Source organism: Diceros bicornis, chromosome 7 (genome assembly GCF_020826845.1).
Source record: "Diceros bicornis minor isolate mBicDic1 chromosome 7, mDicBic1.mat.cur, whole genome shotgun sequence".
Lineage (NCBI taxonomy): Eukaryota > Metazoa > Chordata > Mammalia > Perissodactyla > Rhinocerotidae > Diceros > Diceros bicornis.
In genome coordinates, this window is record NC_080746.1 from 6,133,224 (window position 1) to 6,153,545 (window position 20,322).

General features: G+C 40.3%; 1 protein-coding gene across 2 annotated transcripts in view; it reads left to right on the forward strand.

Moving 5' to 3' along the window:
• The window catches only part of PRDM10 (PR/SET domain 10), a 96,627-nt gene that overhangs the window by 50,530 nt on the left and 25,775 nt on the right, over positions 1-20,322 (forward strand). For both annotated transcript variants that reach the window (XM_058544811.1, XM_058544810.1), the window contains exons 6-13: positions 114-355; positions 1,897-2,100; positions 4,968-5,040; positions 7,319-7,436; positions 9,522-9,651; positions 10,499-10,741; positions 16,084-16,431; positions 18,208-18,363. In XM_058544811.1, coding sequence (XP_058400794.1) covers positions 114-355; positions 1,897-2,100; positions 4,968-5,040; positions 7,319-7,436; positions 9,522-9,651; positions 10,499-10,741; positions 16,084-16,431; positions 18,208-18,363 — 1,514 coding nt within the window. The remainder of the gene's footprint in view (positions 1-113; positions 356-1,896; positions 2,101-4,967; positions 5,041-7,318; positions 7,437-9,521; positions 9,652-10,498; positions 10,742-16,083; positions 16,432-18,207; positions 18,364-20,322) is intronic.

Here is a 20,322-nt window from a genome sequence, read left to right on the forward strand (position 1 = left end):
TAATTGAATTTTGGCTTGAAAACTTAGATTTGGGGATTTTTTCAAGTTAGAACTTTTTACATGAGATTAAGTCCTGTTGAGGAATTTGACTTCAAGATTTTCTTCTTTTGCAGGGTGTGAGGAGTGTAATAATGCACATTCTTCAGTGTGCCCAAAGCATGGCCCCTTGCATCCCATCCCCAACCGGCCTGTGCTCACGAGGGCGAGAGCGAGCCTCCCCCTGGTCCTCTACATCGACAGGTTCCTCGGAGGAGTGTTCTCCAAAAGGCGCATCCCCAAGCGCACCCAGTTTGGCCCAGTGGAGGGACCCCTCGTCAGGGAGTCCGAGCTGAAAGACTGTTATATTCATTTAAAGGTGATTTGTGCTTTATCATAACTCACTCTTCTTCTTAATAATTTTTAAAGGGGCACGTATTTCCCTACTGAGTCTCTTAATTCAATTTCATAGCAGTTGTTTGCTAGTATTTTTCTTTCTGTGCTTAAATTGTTTTAAATGGAAACTTTTTCTCTTTCACCAGTAAAATGGAGATTGCAGTTTTAGTCCCCCAAGGCATTATATGAGTAATTCCGAAAGGTGTCATTCTTAGGGGCTGTCTTAGTTTGCTAGGGCTACCATAACAAACCACCAGAGTCTGGGTGGCTTAAACAACAGAGACACAGTCACATTCCGAGCTACTGGGGGGCTAGGGCTTCAACATATGAATTTGGGGTGGGGGACACAATTCAGCTCATAATAGGGGCTTTGACAGCTTTTTTCTTTTTTAAACTAATTTTGACTGGAATACAAAGAGAATTATGTAGACTCATGTAATCTGCTAAGAGCCAATAATATTTTCAGGAAAACCACTTTTCGGTTTTTGAAACAGGTCTGTCCTGCCGAATCTTTTGTTAAAGAATAGTTCACTGTATGTTAAAGTATATTTATACTGATCTCTGCCCCTTGCATTTGATAGTTTTGCTTCTATCCAACCCCCTGTGCTGTCTGCTTCTTGGAGAGCCACTCTGGAGGACCAGGAAAGGGCGGTTTGGAAGGGAGAATATTTGGGATGTACTTTTTGAGAAATCAGGGGAGGCTGTCATGGGGAGATTTTGTTTGGTGATGCTCAAGATCTCTAAGAAAGAATATTATTTTGTAAAGAGAAATACCTATCACCAGGCTACACATTATAAATGAATGTAGTTGAATCCCAAAAGGAAACAAGTTGTAATGAACTAGAGAGTATTTTGCTTGCCTTTCTCTGGCTTATTTGTAACATTTTTTTTTTTTTTTTAATTTCTCTCTCTCTCTCTTTTTTTTTTTTTTGTGAGGGAGATCAGCCCTGAGCTAACATCTGTGCTAATCCTCCTCTTTTTGCTGAGGAAAACCTGCTCTGAGCTAACATCTACTGCTAATCCTCCTCCTTTTTTTTTCCCCAAAGCCCCAGTAGATAGTCGTATGTCATAGTTGCACATCCTTCTAGTTGCTGTATGTGGGACGCGGCCTCAGCATGGCCCGAGAAGCGGTGTGTCGGTGCACGCCCGGGATCTGAACCCGGGCCACCAATCGTGGAGTGCGCGAACTTAACCGCTAAGCCACGGGACCGGCCCTGTAACATTTTTTGATGTGTTAGTTAATGATGAAACATCAACTGAAGCTATACAGTTAGGTTGCTAACTTTTAGGTTTTGCCAGGCAATTCTCTGACAGGTGAGTCTTCAGAAAGTATCCTTTCCTGTTTACATTTGGCAAGACACGATTCCAGTGTCATTCTAAGATACAAAGAGAAGAATCAGCATATGTACGTGGTTAATTTAAGGAGCAGTGTTTTGTATATTATGAAATTAATGCATATTATATTGAAGGTTTTGTTTGTTTATTTGTTTTTGGTGTGGCTTTTTACTTTCTCTTTGGTTCCAGGTTTCTCTTGATAAAGGGGACAGGAAAGACAGAGACCTGCATGAGGACCTCTGGTTTGAGTTGTCTGATGAGACCCTTTGTAACTGGATGATGTTTGTGCGTCCAGCCCAGAATCACCTGGAGCAGAACCTGGTGGCTTACCAGTACGGCCACCATGTGTATTACACAACAATAAAGAATGTGGAACCCAAGCAGGAGCTTAAGGTACAGTGCTGGGTCAGTGATGCCTTTGCCAGGAATAGTCATTATTTAATGCTTTTCCTACTTTTTTCCCCCTAAAGTAAGATTCTTACAAAATTGGTCCTTTCCTTGTAATTCACTTACTTATTGATCTGTGTACTGTATGCCTATAGTAATCCCACAAGTAAAACAGAATGAAGAGTGTTTGACTTTTGGGTCTATCCAAGGCCTGCCTGAAGGTATTAGGCTCAGGGGTACGGAAGTAGCTGTTTTGGGTAATAGACTGGTATTTGTGATGGAATGATTAAAGATGGAGTCACTTAACATCACTTACACACTCTAAAGAAGAATTAGTTAGGAAACAGAAGATCTTGTAAAACGGAACTCAGCATTCTTTTCTTTATCTGAATACTTCATTTTACCCAAAGAGTTCTATACACTCACTTCTGATTTCAGGAATATATTTTTCCGGGATAACTCTCTATAGGAATTTGCCTACATATTAATTCTTGATGACATAATGAAAATTCTGCTGTGATTCTAATGGAAAATTCCTTTTTTTTTTTTGTTTTTAAAGCTATGTTAGGAACATGGCCAAAAGAGGGAGTCAAAATACTCTATAGCTTCCTGATATAAATGAAAAATAGGTGAGAAATGATTCTATCAGTACGTGAACACTGAATTACACAGTGCCTAAATGTGGTAATAGTGAGAAATAGGTACCTCTTTAGGGGGAGAACAAAGACCTAGACTTGGTTCAAAAGCTATCCCAAACCTGTGTCTTTGAAACCATGAATTAGATAATCCATGAACCCTGAAGAAAATATGTGAAACGAGATTCACATTTCACACCATCTATCCCAATAAATTCTTGATAAGAAAAAACTGAAGTGAATACTTCTTAACTGTAGAAAGGAGATTATTTTCTCTTTTAAATAAGCAGTAGATAGAACTGTGAAGATAAAGACAGACAGAAACAATTAAATAAGAATATAATAGTTCAATATAATGAACAACCAGAACAACAGATAAAAAGGAAGCAACAGAATAGGTGAAATATTTGTAATACACATTAAACGATTTAAGTATAAAGCTGAGAGAAAGTTGTACACCTCTTCTAACCTCACTACATCCAGATGGACAAATAGACAAATACCAGGAATAGACCTTATTTGGAGGAAGAATCAAATAGTAAAGAAATGTTAAATTTTTTTAATGGTGATAATTTAAAACCCCAAAACAGCTATGAGTTGCTATTTTTATTAATTTAAATTAGCGAAAAATATGGATATAGTACAATGAATGTGAGGAGTTAAAAAATAGGGACATTTGTTACAGAATTGCACTATTTTATAGAATATTTCTGGCAGTATATGGCAAAAATGTTCTTGGCTGAGTAAACCTAATCTTTGAAAACTAGTCTGAGAAAATAATTATAAACAAAGATGGAGCTGGCTACATTAGAATTTTGTAATGCCCTCTTGCTGAAGGGTAGCGAAGGGAGAGTGATAAGAGCTGGGACTAGACCGTGAAGCCCTTTGGAACATTGAGCATTTCAGGTTTATTTTGAAACAAGGAGCTGTGCTGGCTTTTAAGCGTGGGAATGATGAAATCTGATTGTGTTTTAAGAAGACCACTCTGGCTCCTGTGTGGAGAATGGATTGGAGAGATCAAGATAGAAAAAACGAGGCTCATTAGAAGGCCAGGTCATAATCCAGACAAGAGCTCATCTTGGCCTGCATCTAGGTGGGAGGAGCAGAGGTGGAGAATATCTGGGAAATCAGTAGTTCTTGCTAAAGGATTACAGAAGAAAACTATGAAATCAAAGACACCTTTTAGGTGTCAGGTCTGAGCAGTTGGGTGGAAGGTAGAGTATTTACTGAGATGGAGAAGATAGGCAGTGGTAAGGGATGTGAGTAGGGAATCATCTAGAATTCAATTCTGGACATGCTAAGCTTGAGCTGATCCAAAATATCAGGTAGGCAGTAGAATGTGCCTAGAGGGAACAGAGAGGGAGGGTCTGGGATGGAGATATTAATTTGGGAGTCATTAGCATAGAGCTGGGTGGAAATGGATATGATCACCTTACAGAAAAATAAGAAGGCCTCAGACTTAGACTAAGTTTTGAGGAACACCAATATTTAGAAGTTAGGGAGAAAAAGAAGAGCAAGACAAGGAGACTGAGCAGCCAGTGGGATAGGAGGGAGGAAGAGACTCAGGAGGGCGTGGTAGTATTTGAAATAGTCATTTTTTTTTTTTAAAGATTTTATTTATTTATTTTTTCTCCCCAAAGCCCCAGTAGATAGTTGTATGTCATAGCTGCACATCCTTCTAGTTGCTGTATGTGGGACGCGGCCTCAGCATGGCTGGAGAAGTGGTGCGTCGGTGTGCGCCCGGGATCCGAACCCGGGCTGCCAGCAGCGGAGCGCTCGCACTTAACCGCTAAGCCACGGGGCTGGCCCTGAAATAGTCATTGATGACCCTAGTAAGAGCCGTGTGGTGACATGTTGGGGTGGAAGCCACTATGATTACAGCTGTGTAAAAACCTGTCTTTAAATACAGATAAAGAATCAAAAGAGGCTATGTTTTATTTAGATGAAGACATTATTAATATTATCTCTTGTGAAGTTGTTCTAATAACAAAAATAGTTTTTTAAAAAGGAAAAAAAACATGCAGTGTGTCTTGGCAAATGGGCTTCCTGACTGACCACCTGCAGACTGGTGTTAAAGGGGTGGTTGGCTCACAGTGCGATTTTTTTGATTGGTTGGTTGTTTTTCGTGGGCTGCGGAAAAGCCTGGATTGCTTTATGTGAGCAGGAGAAAGAATGTAAGTGTGCAGAGAACACCTGGTGATGTCCTTTAGTGTTTGACCACGTGCTTGGTTCTTGCAGGTGTGGTATGCTGCGTCCTATGCTGAATTCGTGAACCAGAAAATTCATGACATTTCTGAGGAAGAAAGGAAAGGTGGTTGGACTTTTTTACATTTTCTTTATGAATTCTAAATTGTATATGTTACATCTTTATGCAACCTCTAATTTTTTCATCTCAGTGTATTTAAGAAGATATTTCAGTAGGTTTTTTAGAGCTATATCTCTGTCTAATTCTAGGATCAAATGACAATGACATATTTACATTTCTTTCATGAGTGCTGGAAAATAGTATTTAATGTAATGAAAACCTCCAGATCCTAAATTAGAACCTAGATCAGAGAACGATCCCTATCTAGTTTTAATCACCTTTGAGGACATAGCAAGGCAGGCATTGGCTTTGTTTTTTTTTTTTCCCCCAAAGGCCCAGTAGATAGCTGTATGTCATAGTTGCATGTCCTTCTAGTTGCTGCATGTGGGACGCGGCCTCAGCATGGCCGGAGAAGTGGTGCATCGGTGCGCGCCCGGGATCCGAACCCCGGCTGCCAGTAGTGGAGCGCGCGCACTTAACCGCTAAGCCACGGGGCCGGCCCATGGCTTTGTTTTTTTTTTTTTTCCCATGGCTTTGTTTTTAAAGTAAATGTTACTGAAGTATAATCTACATACAGAAAAATGCACAAATTATACAGCTTGATGAATTTTCACAAAGTGAACATACCTGTGTAACCTGCACTCAGATCAAGAAACAGAACATGACCAGTGCCCCAGAGGTCCCCTTGTGCCTTCTTCCAACTTCCCCTCACTCCCAAGTGTAACTAATGTCTTGGCTTCCAATACCACAGATACGATATGCTTGTTACTGAACTTTATATAAATAGAATTATGTGATATATATATACTTTTGGCTTCTGGGCATCTTTTGTTCAACATTATGTTTGTGAGATTCATCCATATTGTTGTGTATTATTGTAACTTGTTCATTCTCATTGCTGTTTGGTATTCTGCTGTATGAATGTACCATAATTCATTTATCTGTTTTACTGTAGATGGAAATTTCGGTTGTACAGTGCAATTCTGACATCAGCTACCTGGAGTGAGGTCACATTTCACAGGTGTAAGGGCAGAGTCTTCCACAAGTCTCTCCTCCCTTCAGACACCAGCCAAGCTCAGGAGTTCCCATGCCACCTGCACTTCTGACCAACTAGCTACAATTTAGGGAGTTCCCAGTACCCCCTTAGGCTTGATAATTCACTAGAATGACTTACAGAACTCAGAAAAGTGCTATGCTTATGATTATAGTTTTATTATAAAGGACACACGTCAGGACCAGCCAAATGAAGAGCTACTTAGGGCAAAGTTTGGGAGGGTCCCAAACGTGAAGGTTCCGTGTCCTTTGGCTGTGTCACCTCCCTGGCACACTGATGTATGATTACCAACCAAGGAAGCTCACCTGAGCTTCGGTGTCCAGTGTTTTTATTGAGGCATCATTACATAGGCATGATTGATTGAATCACTGGCCACATGATGGAACTTGCTCTCCAGCTCCCGCTCCCTCCCTGGCTGATGTCACCTGGCTCAAAGCCCCAGCTGTGTAATCGAATGGTTGGGCTTTCTGGCTCAGGCAGCCCCCATCCTGAGTCATCTCTTTAGCATAAACTCAGGTATGGTCAGAGACCACCATGAATAACAAAGATACTCCTAGTACTTGGGAAATTCCAAAGATTTAGAGGTTATTTGCCAGGAGCCAGGGACAAAAGCCAGCCATATTCTTTATTATACAACAGCGTTGTTTCCAGTTTTGGGCGGTTATGAAGAGTGCAACTGTGAACATTCTTATACACGTCTTTTGGCAAACATATGTGTGTATTTCTGTTGGAGGTACATCTAGGAGTGGATTGCTGGGTCATAGGGTATGCATATAATCAGCTATAGTAGATACTTCTGAACATTTTGCTAAAGTGATTACATTGGGCAATGACTTTCAAGTTATTTGTGATGAAATATACCCTCAGATTATGAAACTTGGATCCGAATCACTAGGTTATCTGAATACAGATTTCCATTGTAGCATTTTCTGTCTTTCCAGTGTGGTGAGGCTGTGTGTGTGTGTGTGTGTGTGTATGTATTGGGGAGTGGGAGAGGGTGTTTTTTCCCCTTGATGTCTTACATGAATATAACTGAAAATAAGATCCTAAAAACCACCTCTCTAACTTTAGCCTTTGATTTTATAGCAAAATAGTAATGCAAATAGCAGGCACTGTATGTTTATGAACTCTGGGATATAGTGTGATGAGAATGGCAGGGATACTGGGCATTTGAGTTTTATTGGTGTCTGTTGATCATCAGCCTTTATGATTTCTCTCCTGTGACTGCAGTTCTTCGAGAGCAAGAGAAGAATTGGCCCTGCTATGAATGTAACCGCCGATTTATAAGCTCAGAGCAGTTGCAACAGCATCTCAATTCTCATGATGAGAAACTGGATGTGTTTAGCAGGTATAATGAGGGGGAAGTTTTCACAAAGTTAGTTTTTTAAAGGTCCAGAATCATTTCTATATTGTCTATAAACTAATGAGTGTTTCTGTGTGTGTGCGCACACACCTAGGTAGGCTGCTGAGGGAAATCTCTAATCGGTCGTTTCCTGTTTTCCCCTGTCCTTATTTACTATTTACCCCTTTTCCAGCAAAACCAGTACCCAGCAATGGGAGATCCTTTCACCTTAGTTAAATCTCTCTTAACTAGAGATTCTGAAATAGGGATTCTGAGATAGCATACACCTTTGAAATAATCTGCATCTCTGATTTTCAAACTTTTTCAGTAGTAGGATTCCTTTATCAAACTGAATCATGTGTTTAATTCCACTGTATAAAAAAGATAGATGAAGAAGAATCATATAGGAATTGTATAGAATTGTAGCCAGGGGCAGATCAGGTAAGGCCTTATGGGTAATGGTAAGAGATTTGGATTTTATTCTAAGTATGATGAGAATTCTTTAGAGGGTTCTGATCAGGGAGCATTGTGATGTGAATTAAATTTTTCAACATCACTGGATAAAAATAAAAAATAGCACTTTAGCTTATATTGGAGCAAGAGTGAAGACAAGGAGTCTAGTTAGAAGCTATTTCAGTAGTTCAGGTCAGGAATGAGAGTGGTTTGGAATAGGGTAGTATCAGTGGGACAGATGTAGTGTTGCCAACTCTTATAGGGTTTGGAAAGAGAGGAGAGGGTGTGAAATGGCATTTAGGAAAGTGAGAAAGTAAATGTTCTAGGGGAAGTACGGTATGATTGCCTGCAACACTAAGAGCTCACTTGAGGTTCGTGGTCATGAGATTAAAGTGAGACCACTTGCCTGGCTGTGCATTGTTCTCCAGCTTCCATCACTGCAAGAGTGCCAGGGCAGAGCAGGCGGGGAAAAGGAGTGCACAGGGTCGTGGTTTTGCCAAGAGCATACAACATAGCAAGAGTAATGAAACAGCAGTGGGGATGGGAAACAAGCACATACAAGGGAGTGATTACAATGAATGGCTTTGGAGTTTATGTGTGGAAGAAGGGGAGATAAAATTTCAAGAGGACATAGGACTGCAAAAAGGTGACAGAAGGATTGGGTTGGAGATGCTAGCGAGGTTGGAGGATATATTTGTACATGAGTCCTTATGTTTTAGAGATTCATACTGAAGTATTTACAGTTGAAATGATGTCTGAGATTTACTTCAAAATAATCTAATGGGTATGTGTGTGGGCAAAGTAGTGGGGATATAGATGGAATAAAATTGGCCATGAGTTGATAAATGTTGAAACTGGGTAACGAGTACATTAGGCTCATTACGTTATTTTCTACATTTGCCTAGGTTCAGAATTTTCTATACTAAAGAATCTTTTAAAAGTTTCTGGAAAAAATATATAATTTTTGTTGAAATGTTAAATAGATGAGTGGAAGATTAATTTTATACACATTCCCACACACATCTTCTAAAAGAGATTTTCATGACGTACTTTCTGAGTCCCTTTTATTAAGGAATTTTTGTATCTTAGAAACCTATTAAAGGGAATACAATTTATTTGGTGTTTACTAGGCATGTTGATGGAACAGTTGAATTAGAAATTTGATCTGACCTTCCAGAAGCTTAGAGTAAAACAAGAAAGTTCTTTTGAATCTAGCCAGCGTTCTTGGAAGGAATGAGTGGTGAGGCAAGGGGAAAAGAGGGAAGGAATGGAATCTGGTCTCTAGGAACACACTCCAAGGCTTAGCGTGTTCTGTCCTATCTGCATTGCTCACATCATTTCAGAGATGTGTTTGTGCTTTCAGAATTTTCAGTAGCAAAATGGTGTCAGTGCTTGGAATATTTATAGCTCCTTTTTTCTGAGTAATTTAAGACATCTCTTTGAGCCATATCAGGGCAAAGATGAAATTTAGGAAGTGTGTATTAGCAAAACAATTGTTTCCATTAGAGGAAAGAATCAGAGAAAGTAATAAAGTGAGAGGAAATCAAGACCTGGGGTTAGCCAGGATGGTTTCGAGAAATATTTGTTAAGGAGTATTATGTAACCATGACTATTTATAACCCAATCTCTTGTCCCCAGAGCAAGAGGCAGAGGAAGGGGACGAGGCAAGAGGCGATTTGGCCCAGGTCGACGGCCAGGGCGTCCTCCAAAATTTATCCGCTTGGAAATAACCAGCGAAAACGGGGAAAAGTGTGATGATGGGACACAGGTACTGGGAGGATGGGAAAGAGCTACTGCTTTGATGCTTGCTTAGAGGGCTTCACAGAACTATTACTGGATTTAAATACAAATACCTTTCAGAGGTTGACAGTCCTGTCATGTCTGTGCTTTGCTGCCTGTTAGTTAAAGTATGACTAGAGAAAGGCAAAAAAACCGTATTTTCAAACGTTACTTAGAAGACAAACCAACTTTACTGCCCTAAAGATTTGAAATTGTCCAGAGATGTTATGGGGGACTCTGTTTAATTAGTTTAAACCATTAAAATTATTACAATATTCCAGAACAGTCCTGTCACAGTCTTTCCCTTATGAGTGATCTGGAATATCTCTTGTTTTTGCTTTCTGTGGATAGTCACCTAATTAACTTTCCCAGAAGGAGAATATTTTTTCTGAGCATAATGACTCTAGTCATTTAAAAAATAAGCAGTGGGGCCGGCCCGGTGGCTTGGCAGTTGAGTGCTCGCGCTGCGCTACTGGCGGCCCAGGTTCGGATCCCGGGCGCGCACCGATGCACCGCTTGTCGGGCCATGCTGAGGCGGCATCCCACATACAGCAACTAGAAGGATGTGCAACTATGACATACAAGTATCTATTGGGGCCTTGGGGAGAAAAAGGGAAAAAAAGGAGGAGAATTGGCAATAGATGTTAGCTCAGGGCCGGTCTTCCTCAGCAAAAAAGAGGAGGACTGGCATGGATGTTAGCTCAGGGCTGATCTTCCTCACACACACAAAACATAATAATAAAAAATAAGCAGCAATTCTAAATCTTAGCTGACAGTCCTCCTAGCACTGGTCTCTCTCTAGGTAGGGAAATGATTCCTGCTTATTGCAATTTCAGGACCTGCTACATTTTTCCACCAAGGAACAGTTTGATGAGGCTGAACCAGCTACTCTGAATGGGCTGGATCAACCAGAACAGACCACTCTCCCAATCCCTCAGCTGCCACAAGAAACCCAGTCTTCTCTGGAGCATGAGCCAGAAACTCACAGCCTCCACCTGCAGCCCCAGCAAGAGGAGAGTGTCCTGCCCACCCAGAGCACGTTGACGCCCGATGACATGCGCAGAGCCAAGCGCATCCGAGTAAGTGGGAAGCAGAGCTCCTCCCTCACTAGGCGCTGCCCTTCCTTGGTCAACCAGCTTTTCAGGTGCTATGTTTTCCAACCTACTCACCATCCACTTTGAAATCTTTCGTCTAGCTTATTACATACTCAATCTCTTTATTTTGAAAGAAAGTATTAACTATTTCTCAACGTTTTTGTGTCCTATGGCAGGCTGGAATGGCTGGTCCTAGATTCGATTAAGTTAGTGATGACACAGAAGCCTGGCTTTTGGCAGCTTCTGGACTAGTATATTTAAAATAGGATAGCTCTCTGGATCCCTAAACTCACAGATTGGAAATGGAGAAATAAGTACATTTAATTATAATAATTATTTACATTTAAGCCAGGCTAATCTGTGCCTAATCATAGCTCTCAGCTTAATTTTGGTAGCTGAATCGGTTATCTACAGTTTCGGAGGGGAGACTGGCAAACGTCATTACTGGTTAATGCCAAGTGTCCAAGATGATATGGCAGGTGCAACCCACACGCCAGGGGACAGCTCGAAGTGAAGCTCTAGGTTCGGGAGTAGGCCAGTGGCTCGCTGTGTGGCCTGCGGCTTGACTTTCGGCCATGAGGCTGCCGGCCTCCCTGGCTCCAGGGCAGCTGTGTTTTCCTGTTATTTCACAGACAGCATTTGAGCCTGAGTTAGGAGCTGCAGGGCATGCATGTGGAGAACAATGCGGGTTTGTGGGATAAGTGCCCTGTGCTGACTGTTTACATCTAGAAAACAGTTACTTAAACTCAGGTTTGTGGCAGCAGGGCATGTGTATTAGTACTTAATGTGTAGATGAAAGAGATTTTTCATATAACTTCCCAGGCTTTACAATTTCTAGATGGATGATCATTTTAGCTTATGTTTCTTTTGGTCTCATTTGCTTATAGGCTAGAAGGGACCTTGAAAAATAGTCTAGTCCATGCCTTCATGTAAACATACATTTCAACATTTATAGCTATATGGTAGCATTGAAGGGCGCTAAGCACTTACAGGCCTTTATGGCCTTTACATATAAAACTTTTGGCTCCATGTGTATTATTTCAAAAGGATACGTAAACATGCGTAAATATAGACCAGAGAGGCAAAAAGCTATAAATTAATACCATCCAATCCGTCATTCTACATTGTTTCCCAGTCTGCATTTCACTCTCTTGCCCAGTTACTGTCTCTTCTGCTTCGGCCATTCTTCTTTTTCACTAAGTCCAGGGAAAAGCTTAAATTTAATTTTTCTGAAGGAAAAAACTAGAGCCCACATGTGTAGTGAAGTTGTGGATGTACAAGCCTCATCTGGCTGTAATTGTACTTTTGTTCTTAAGTGAGTTGGGTTGCTGGTTTTGGTACAAAGTTCCAGGTGTCAAAGCCAAAGCCATGTGCACGTGGCTTTTGGAGGTCAGTCTTAGCTGAGCTGTTTTTTTTTTTTTCCTCTCACACATTCTAAAAATTAGGGCTATGTATTTTCTCATCTTTTCTATCCAGATTGGTAATGACCAACTGAAGGGAAGTCTTCCAATCCAATTGGTAATGTAACTATTTTTCTCTCCTCTAATGCTGCCTGCTCAGTTGGAGCTGCAGGTAGGTTTGTTTCCTGTGTTTCACATAACAGAATGTTATTTAAGTGTTTGCCTGACCTGCTGTTCTTTGCAACCTGTACTTACTAAATCCCGGTGGGCACTACGATTTGGTTGCTACAGTAAATGCAAATTAGTTAATGAGTAACGATAATTTATTTTCAAATAGATCAATGAGTAAATTGTGGGCTGCAGATTCCTCATACACAAAATGAAGGGCAGGACTAAGTGATCTCCAAGGTCCCTTCCAGCTCTAGAACAATTTGAATCACTTATGGGATGGTATGGAGTTCTAACTATATCTTCAGCACTATGCTAGGTACACAATAGAATTTTCACTTGAGTCCTGTCTAATAGGAGCTTACAATGTAATTAGGGAGACAATGCTAATGTAAGGTGGCTTACAGTTAAGTGCTAAATTTAAAAGTATAGCCTATAATTGCTATAGGCACTTGGAAGAGTGAAAGGCTGAAGAAAGATGAAGGAGTCATGGACTAGTTCATAGAGGAAGTGATACTTAAACTAGTTCTTGAAAGAGAGACAGGAAAAAGGGAGACTGAGAGGAGGGCAGCCATAGGATCAAAGGCCGAGACACAGGAATGTGCTTGGTGTGGTTTGGGGACAGAGCACATACTAGCTTGACCCTAGCATAGGGCGCCCGTCGAGGGATAGTGGGGAGTGAGACATGTTGGGCAGGGCTAGCCTAGCACAGGCTTTGAAAGCTGGGTAGAAAACAGGCCAGAGAATAGTTGTTTAAAAAAACAGCAACAAACAAACATTCCTTTTAGCGTCAGGATCAAAATAACATGAAAATTGATCAATAATTTGGGTTCCTTTAGCTGTTAATATCAAACTTTAGGAACATTTGTGGTCTCTGTCTGCGAAGAGTGTTGTTTCAGAATTCATTTCAACGTGAGCTGAATCCCTCCTCCCAGATTTTAGCAGCTGTACCACGTTGGCGCCTCAGAGTAGCTTGTGTACCCTGTGGTATGATGTGGTGGACTGCTTGCAACCCGGGGATCAGAAGACATAATGGATCCAGCTGTGCAGCATCCACCATTTTTCATGATTTTTTCCAGAAATGTCTACCAATTGTAGCTCTGAACTACAGAAGATGCCTTAGAGTAGAAATGACCCGCAAGTGGTCAAGGGGTGGGAGCGGTTTCAGCACTTTCACTCCCTGGTAGTATGAGGATTACGTTAGGGTCATTAGATCAGAGAAATACAATCTAGTTCTTGAGTACTTAGACAACATTCAGGGCTCCATGGAAATTAAGACGACGATAAGAACAAGGTTTGTCGACAGAACTAAGAAAGTGGAGCCAGGTGTCTGCTCAGTTTACATCAAGTGTCTGAGGACACTCATACTAATCAGAAATGACAGGAGACTTATTAGCATAATGGACCAAAACGAAACTGAGTTCTAGATTTGGCACCCGAGGAGAAATAGAATCCCCAGTGTGACCACGATCAATTGTTGTACATTGTGTCTGCCCTTGGAAACTTCACTGTGCTAGGTAAAGGAGAGGATTCTTACGTGCCAAAAGCACTCTAATTCTTGAATCTCTGAACCTCAGGATGGCATTTGTTTATCTGCAATATTTCCATAAAGTACTGACAGTAGCCAAAATAGAGCTTTTATGTAAAAGAAGTATCTGTCCAGATAGAGTAAAAGGATTAGGTAACTACTGAGCAGTATAATGAAGTGAAGGAAAGCTCTGTGGTTGATTTGCAGGTCTGTTCTTAAAGATCTCTGCAGATGCTATAGAAAAAATCTTAAAATAATTCTGTTTGATTTTCATATGTAATATATTTCATTAATTCTCAAACTTTTATTGAACACTTCCTATGAGTTAAGTAGTTTTTTAAGGGTTCTAGATACAAAGGAGAATAAAATATGATGCAGCCCTGAAGCTGCCCCAGTCAACTTGGGGAGACTACAGAATTGCCAAATATCTACTTAAGATAAATGAGTAGGTGAAATCTCTCTCCTAGCCTGTTGAGAAGCCCTGTGGAGGAAGTGTTCTGTTACATAGTAACTATGTTCAGAATTTTCACTAAATCAAACCTAATTTTGCTTTTCTCCTAAATGATTATTTCACATTAAATTTAGTTTAGAAGTTGCTGCTTATAAGTAATTTGAAATTAAGAGTTTAAGGATTGTTCACTGTACTTTTTTCATTACACGAATAATGCATTAAGGTCTCCATGGGGGCAGCCCAGTAGCGTAGTGGTTAAGTTTGAGTGCTCCGTTTTGGCAGCCCAGAGTTCACAGGTTCAGATCCTGGGCGTGGACCTACGCACCACTTATCAAGCCATGCTGTGGCAGGCATCCCACTTATAAAATGGAGGGAGATGGATACAGCTGTTAGCTCAGAGCCAATCTTCCTCAGGAAAAAGAGGAGGATTGGCAATGGATGTTAGCTCAGGGCTAATCTTCCTCACCAAAATAAAATAAAATAAAATAAAGCTACAAAAAGAGATCAACCACAATTAAAAAAAAAAAACAAAAACAAGATCTCCATTAATCCTTCAATTTCCATTCTCTTATAGTTACATAAGCATACCCATTCGCAGATATATTTTTTCTGAGGGATTTTTTTCCCTAATAGTTTTCTAGGGCTTTCCCCCTAGTATTTTGAGGAACTTCTGAATGAGTCTTCATTACAGCATAACAAAAATATTGATTCTGTAGTCTCTGTGTGAAAGATGATTTTATTGATCTGCTCTTAGAGCATGAGTTGTTTTTCCAGTAGTAGTGATGAATTTGCACTGAGTATCCATATTCTCTCTTGGATTCCCTATAACAACTGCATGAATTTACAAGATGGTTAATCAGCATTAGAAGTGCAATCTGTGACTCAAAAAAAAAAGAGCATAATTGACTGGTCTAGATAGGGAACAGAGTGATAAGCTTAACCTTGTTAGCATGGCGTTCTAACCAATGGAACTAACTAGCTGCACTCAGACCTTGTCCCCTGCATTTCCTAAGTAGGACTTGATTAAATGCACATATTCCTGTATGATGTGTGCTCATATGTCTTGTCTCATGAACAAACATGTTCACATAAATACATATCCTTTCTTTTCTCTTTCAATTCTTTTTCTTAAATTGAGATATAATTCATATACCATAAAATTCAACCTTTTATAGTGGTTTTAGAATATTCTCAAAGCTGTGCAACCATTACCACTATCTTATTCCAGAACGTTTTCATCACCTACAAAAGAAACCCCGTATCCATTGCCTCAGCCCCTAAGTACTACCCTTTAGTTCTTTTTATTATCTTTTTTTTTTGCTAAACAATTTAATCAAGCTTAATTCTTTTTCTCAAGGACTTCAAAAAGTAACATCTGGCTGACTTGCTCCAACCTCCTTCATGCGTGTGAGACTTATCCCAAGTCATTTCTTCCATCTTCAGTTTTGATTTTACTCCATTCTGGGATTTGTTTTATTCTACAAGTCCTCTATTGGGAATATTGTTTTGAATGTTACTTAAATCTTTTCAAAAGAAAACATACATACATAGACATAAAACAAAACACAAAAAAGTTTGTCTTTTCAAGATGAATTTCTTTGAGGATGGCTTCATTTTTAGTGTCTTCACCAGAAAAATCTCCCTTCAACTGTGTGTCCTAGAGTTTAATTTCTCTGGAAAGTCTGTGATTGCAGAGATCATCCTCTTTCTCTATAAATGTTTGAGCCGCTGGCATGTTTAATTTCCTCACTAAATAATCGTATTTGTGTGTGTCTTTCAGAATGCAGCTCTTCAGCATCTGTTTATTCGAAAGTCCTTCCGGCCTTTTAAATGTTTGCAGTGTGGGAAGGCCTTTCGTGAAAAGGACAAGCTGGACCAACACCTGCGCTTCCACGGGCGGGAGGGGAGCTGCCCCTTGACCTGTGACCTCTGTAACAAGGGCTTCATCAGCAGTGCCTCCTTGGAGAGCCACATGAAGCTCCATTCGGACCAGAAGACTTACTCTTGCATTTTTTGCCCAGAATCCTTTGACCGCCTTGATTTGTTGAAAGATCATGTGGCTATTCATATCAATGATGGCTACTTCACCTGCCCAACTTGTAAGAAACGCTTCCCAGATTTTATCCAGGTGAGTGTCTATTACTGAGGTTCTTATATACTGCCTTCTTTTGGTAAAAGAAATTTTGATTTTTGGAAAATTGAGACTGCCTATCACCTGCATTTTCATCCCTTCTTTGAAACAACTTTATAGTTGAGAATAATATTTTTTCAGTCAAACTACTTTTTTTTTCTTTAGTCAAACTACTTTTGCTAAACAAAAGATTATTATGACCCTTAAGTGTCCAAATCAGACATTGGCATGTAAACATTTAAGTTGTATTACAAGTAATAAATACACAGATCTGGTTATAAGTTTTAAAGTCTTTCTTTATCCTTGCCAATATCCACTACTCATAAAATACGGAGAGCCTTGGGGGCTGGCCCGGTGGCGTAGTGGTTAAGTTTGCGCGCTCTGCTTCAGTGGCCCAGGGTTCTCTGGTTTGGATCCTGGGCGCAGACCTACACACCGCTCATCAAGCCATGCTGTGGCAGCGTCCCATATACAAAATGGAGGAAGATTGGCACAGATGTTAGCTCAGTGACAATCTTCCTCAAGTGAAAAAAAAGAGGAAGATTGGCAACAGATGTTAGCTCAGGGCCAATGTTCCTCACCAAAAAAAATAAATTAATTAAAAAAAAATAAAGAGCCTGTGGAAGACACACTCACATTTCCTGGCCTGGAAACATTTCCTCCCTACCACTGTGGTTTCCTGTTTTACTTTACTAAGATTATGCATTTTGGAAGGAAACAAAGAGAAAGTTGGTATATAATATACTTTTGTATCAAACACTGACTTCCTCCCCTTACTATATTCTGGAGCAAAATGGGCGAAGATAAATTCCAGAATATTCATGATTTCATTTGGCCTTCAAGTGATGCTATTATTATATGCTAGTCAATGAATAATTAAATCTAAATATCTGGTAAAAATATCCTCTCTCTTTTTTTAAATTACTAAAGCAAAAGGAGACTAGGATTTAATCATAGTTCTCCTAATGTTGGGAGTCTTGGTAATTTTCTCACTTTACACAAACAATTAGAAAAGTTGCTTTAAGGCAGAATCTAATGGCAAAAGAGAATCCCAAAATAATGAAGCAAAACGTCTTATAGGAATAGTTTGATAGGACTCACTACTTAGCTGCCATCCATAGCTCTTCTTCATTGGATGTTTATGGCTGAGAGAGTTCAAAGGTCATATTCCTTTATTTAAGTTATTTAAAAGTACAGGGAATAAGTCCCAATTAAGGAGAAATGACACTGGTGGTGTTCTCATAAATGGGTAATGTGTTCTATATCATCTAATTCATGTCTTTAATTGTTCAGAATCTGATTCTATAGACAGATGTAAAAGGACCAATTACTAAAAGGGGCTAAATTGCTTCTATAGATGTTGGGGGCAGGAAAAAGTGAAAAAGAATTGTTTTTTGTCTTCCTATAGATAATTTTTAGCAAGATTCATTTAAATACAAAGAAATTCTACCTTTAATCTTAAAAGAAAAGAAAAAAAAGAAAAATGTTTTCCAAGTGATCAGGGCTTTGAGTGAACAAGCACCAGACTTCCTCCTCTTCAGGTCGTATGGGAGGTCGAGATCTGTAAGGCCTTCTGGCTACTTGTTCTGTTCCTTTGTGACAGGGGTAGTATGTGTTGGTGAGGCCAATTATCAATCACATCTGATTGGATTACACCGCCAGGTTGATGGAAAGCCTTGAGAGTGTGTTTGGCTCCCTCTAGCGATCATAAACTGCATTTTGTCATTTCCTTTGGTGCCCAAGTCCCCTGACTTTTTCTGTCTTCACTGCCAGGTGAAAAAACACGTGCGAAGCTTCCACTCAGAGAAGATCTACCAGTGCACAGAGTGCGACAAAGCCTTCTGTCGTCCTGACAAACTGCGACTCCACATGCTCCGACATTCGGATCGCAAAGATTTCCTGTGTTCGACGTGTGGGAAGCAATTTAAGGTATGTAACCAGGGAGCAGCCCAGGGTTGTTCTCATGGCCACTGGAATGATATCAGGCTGAGGACAAATGCCTGCTCATTTCATCCGTTTATCACCTGCTCACGAAGAACTGGACTGGAGGTGCGTTTGTGTCTCATGTTTGATTTAGTTATTATGATAAATTTAAGGAAAAAACTCACCTTAACTTCCCCAAATAATAAATTCAAATCCCCAAACATATTAATAATGCATCTTCTAAAAGAATCCAAATGTATAATGTGTAGAAGTAAATTGCTATTGAGGAATTCCTAAGAGAACAATACATTTACTTATCAAATCAAGAGATTTTTATTGAGGTGCTGGCCCCGTGGCGTAGCAGTTAAGTGCGTGCGCTCCGCTGCTGGCGGCCTGGGTTCGGATCCCAGGCGTGCAGGGATGCACTGCTTGTCAGGCCATGCTGTGGCGGCGTCCCACGTAAAGTGGAGGAAGATCGGCACGGATGTTAGCTCAGGGCCAGTCTTCCTCACACACACACAAAAAAGAGATTTTTATTGAGCCTGATAATTGAGCCCTGAAGGCAGCAGGGCTGTCATCTAACGGGGTGGGAAGTCTGTAGAACATTAAGAGGGCTTAGACTACTTTGGGGAATGTTAATGACTTTAAGGATTAAAATAAAAAATAATAGGTATCAGTAACCTGCCTGGAATTTAGAAGAAGCAAAAGACAAATCCATGGGCGACTCAGCCATAAGAGTTAAACAAATAAATGTGAAACAATAAAATATGCTTTATTGGGAAGTCAAATGGTTCTGCAAAGATATCACTGAGAGAGAGTCTACTGAACATGATTGTAGGTCATTCTGTCATAGAAACGGGAAAAGAATCAGAAATGGATTTGGGAGGGGAAAACTAATTTTAAAAGGATGTGTTTATATATAATGTGGAGACGTTAAAGAGAAATAGAAAGCAGTTTTCAAAGTTTATGTTTTGTGGTATGTGTGTAAGGGAATATAATCTCATTGGCTTTCAATATATAATAGCATGATAGAGAATTCTGTAGGGACCTCTAATGTGGAAAGTATAAATGGTTCTAGGTGTTTTTCTGTTTCTTAATTTAAAAAAGAAAACCAATATATCTAAAAAGATCTCTGTCTTATGATGCTAACTGGTTGGCCATCTATCCTATCTGTTCAACATTTTTTGATTATCTGTTTTGTGCCAGATATCATTTTATCACCGAGGCTTGTAAAAAAACACCTTTTTGCTTCCATTTTCTCCTTTACTTTCACCCAGTATATTAGACAGGGTTCAATCAGAGAAGCAAACCCACTATGAGCGTTATGGAATAAGGGATTTTCTTATAGGAGTAAGAACTTAATTATAGGAAAAGATGAAGAAGTAAGGGTCTGATAGGAGAAGTTGGAGGATCAGAGAAAGGTCACTAATGCACCCTCTGAAGCCCTGGTCAGGATGGACAAATGGGAACTTACCTGGGAGTCTGGGAACCCAGGCACCTCCAACTGTGGGGTGGGCCCATGAAGGAGAGCTGGTGCTTTCCATGGTAGACTGTGTTGCTGTGTGTGCTGGTGCATGTGGAGCTGGCCAGCAGGGCTGGCTGTCAGGAAGACAATGAGGATAAGCAGGAGTGCACTGGCCCCTCTGCGTCTGACCCGATGAGGATCACAGCTGCTGCTTCATTTCCACCCTCCAGTCTGGTGTGAGTCTCTCTGGGCTGACTCTAACCGGGAACCACACTGGGCAGGGGATCCATGTAGATGTAGTCCCCTTAGCGAAGTCGACACTGTACAAAACCACCACATACTTTCAATCCATTTTTCAGACTATAACCAGAGTAATTTTTCTAGAGAACAAATCTCATGTCATGTCCCTTCTGAAAAACCCTTTAATAGCTCTTCACATGGGTAGATTCCAAAGTGCTTATCACTTAAAAGACACTGCAAGACCTGGCTCCCAGTTACCG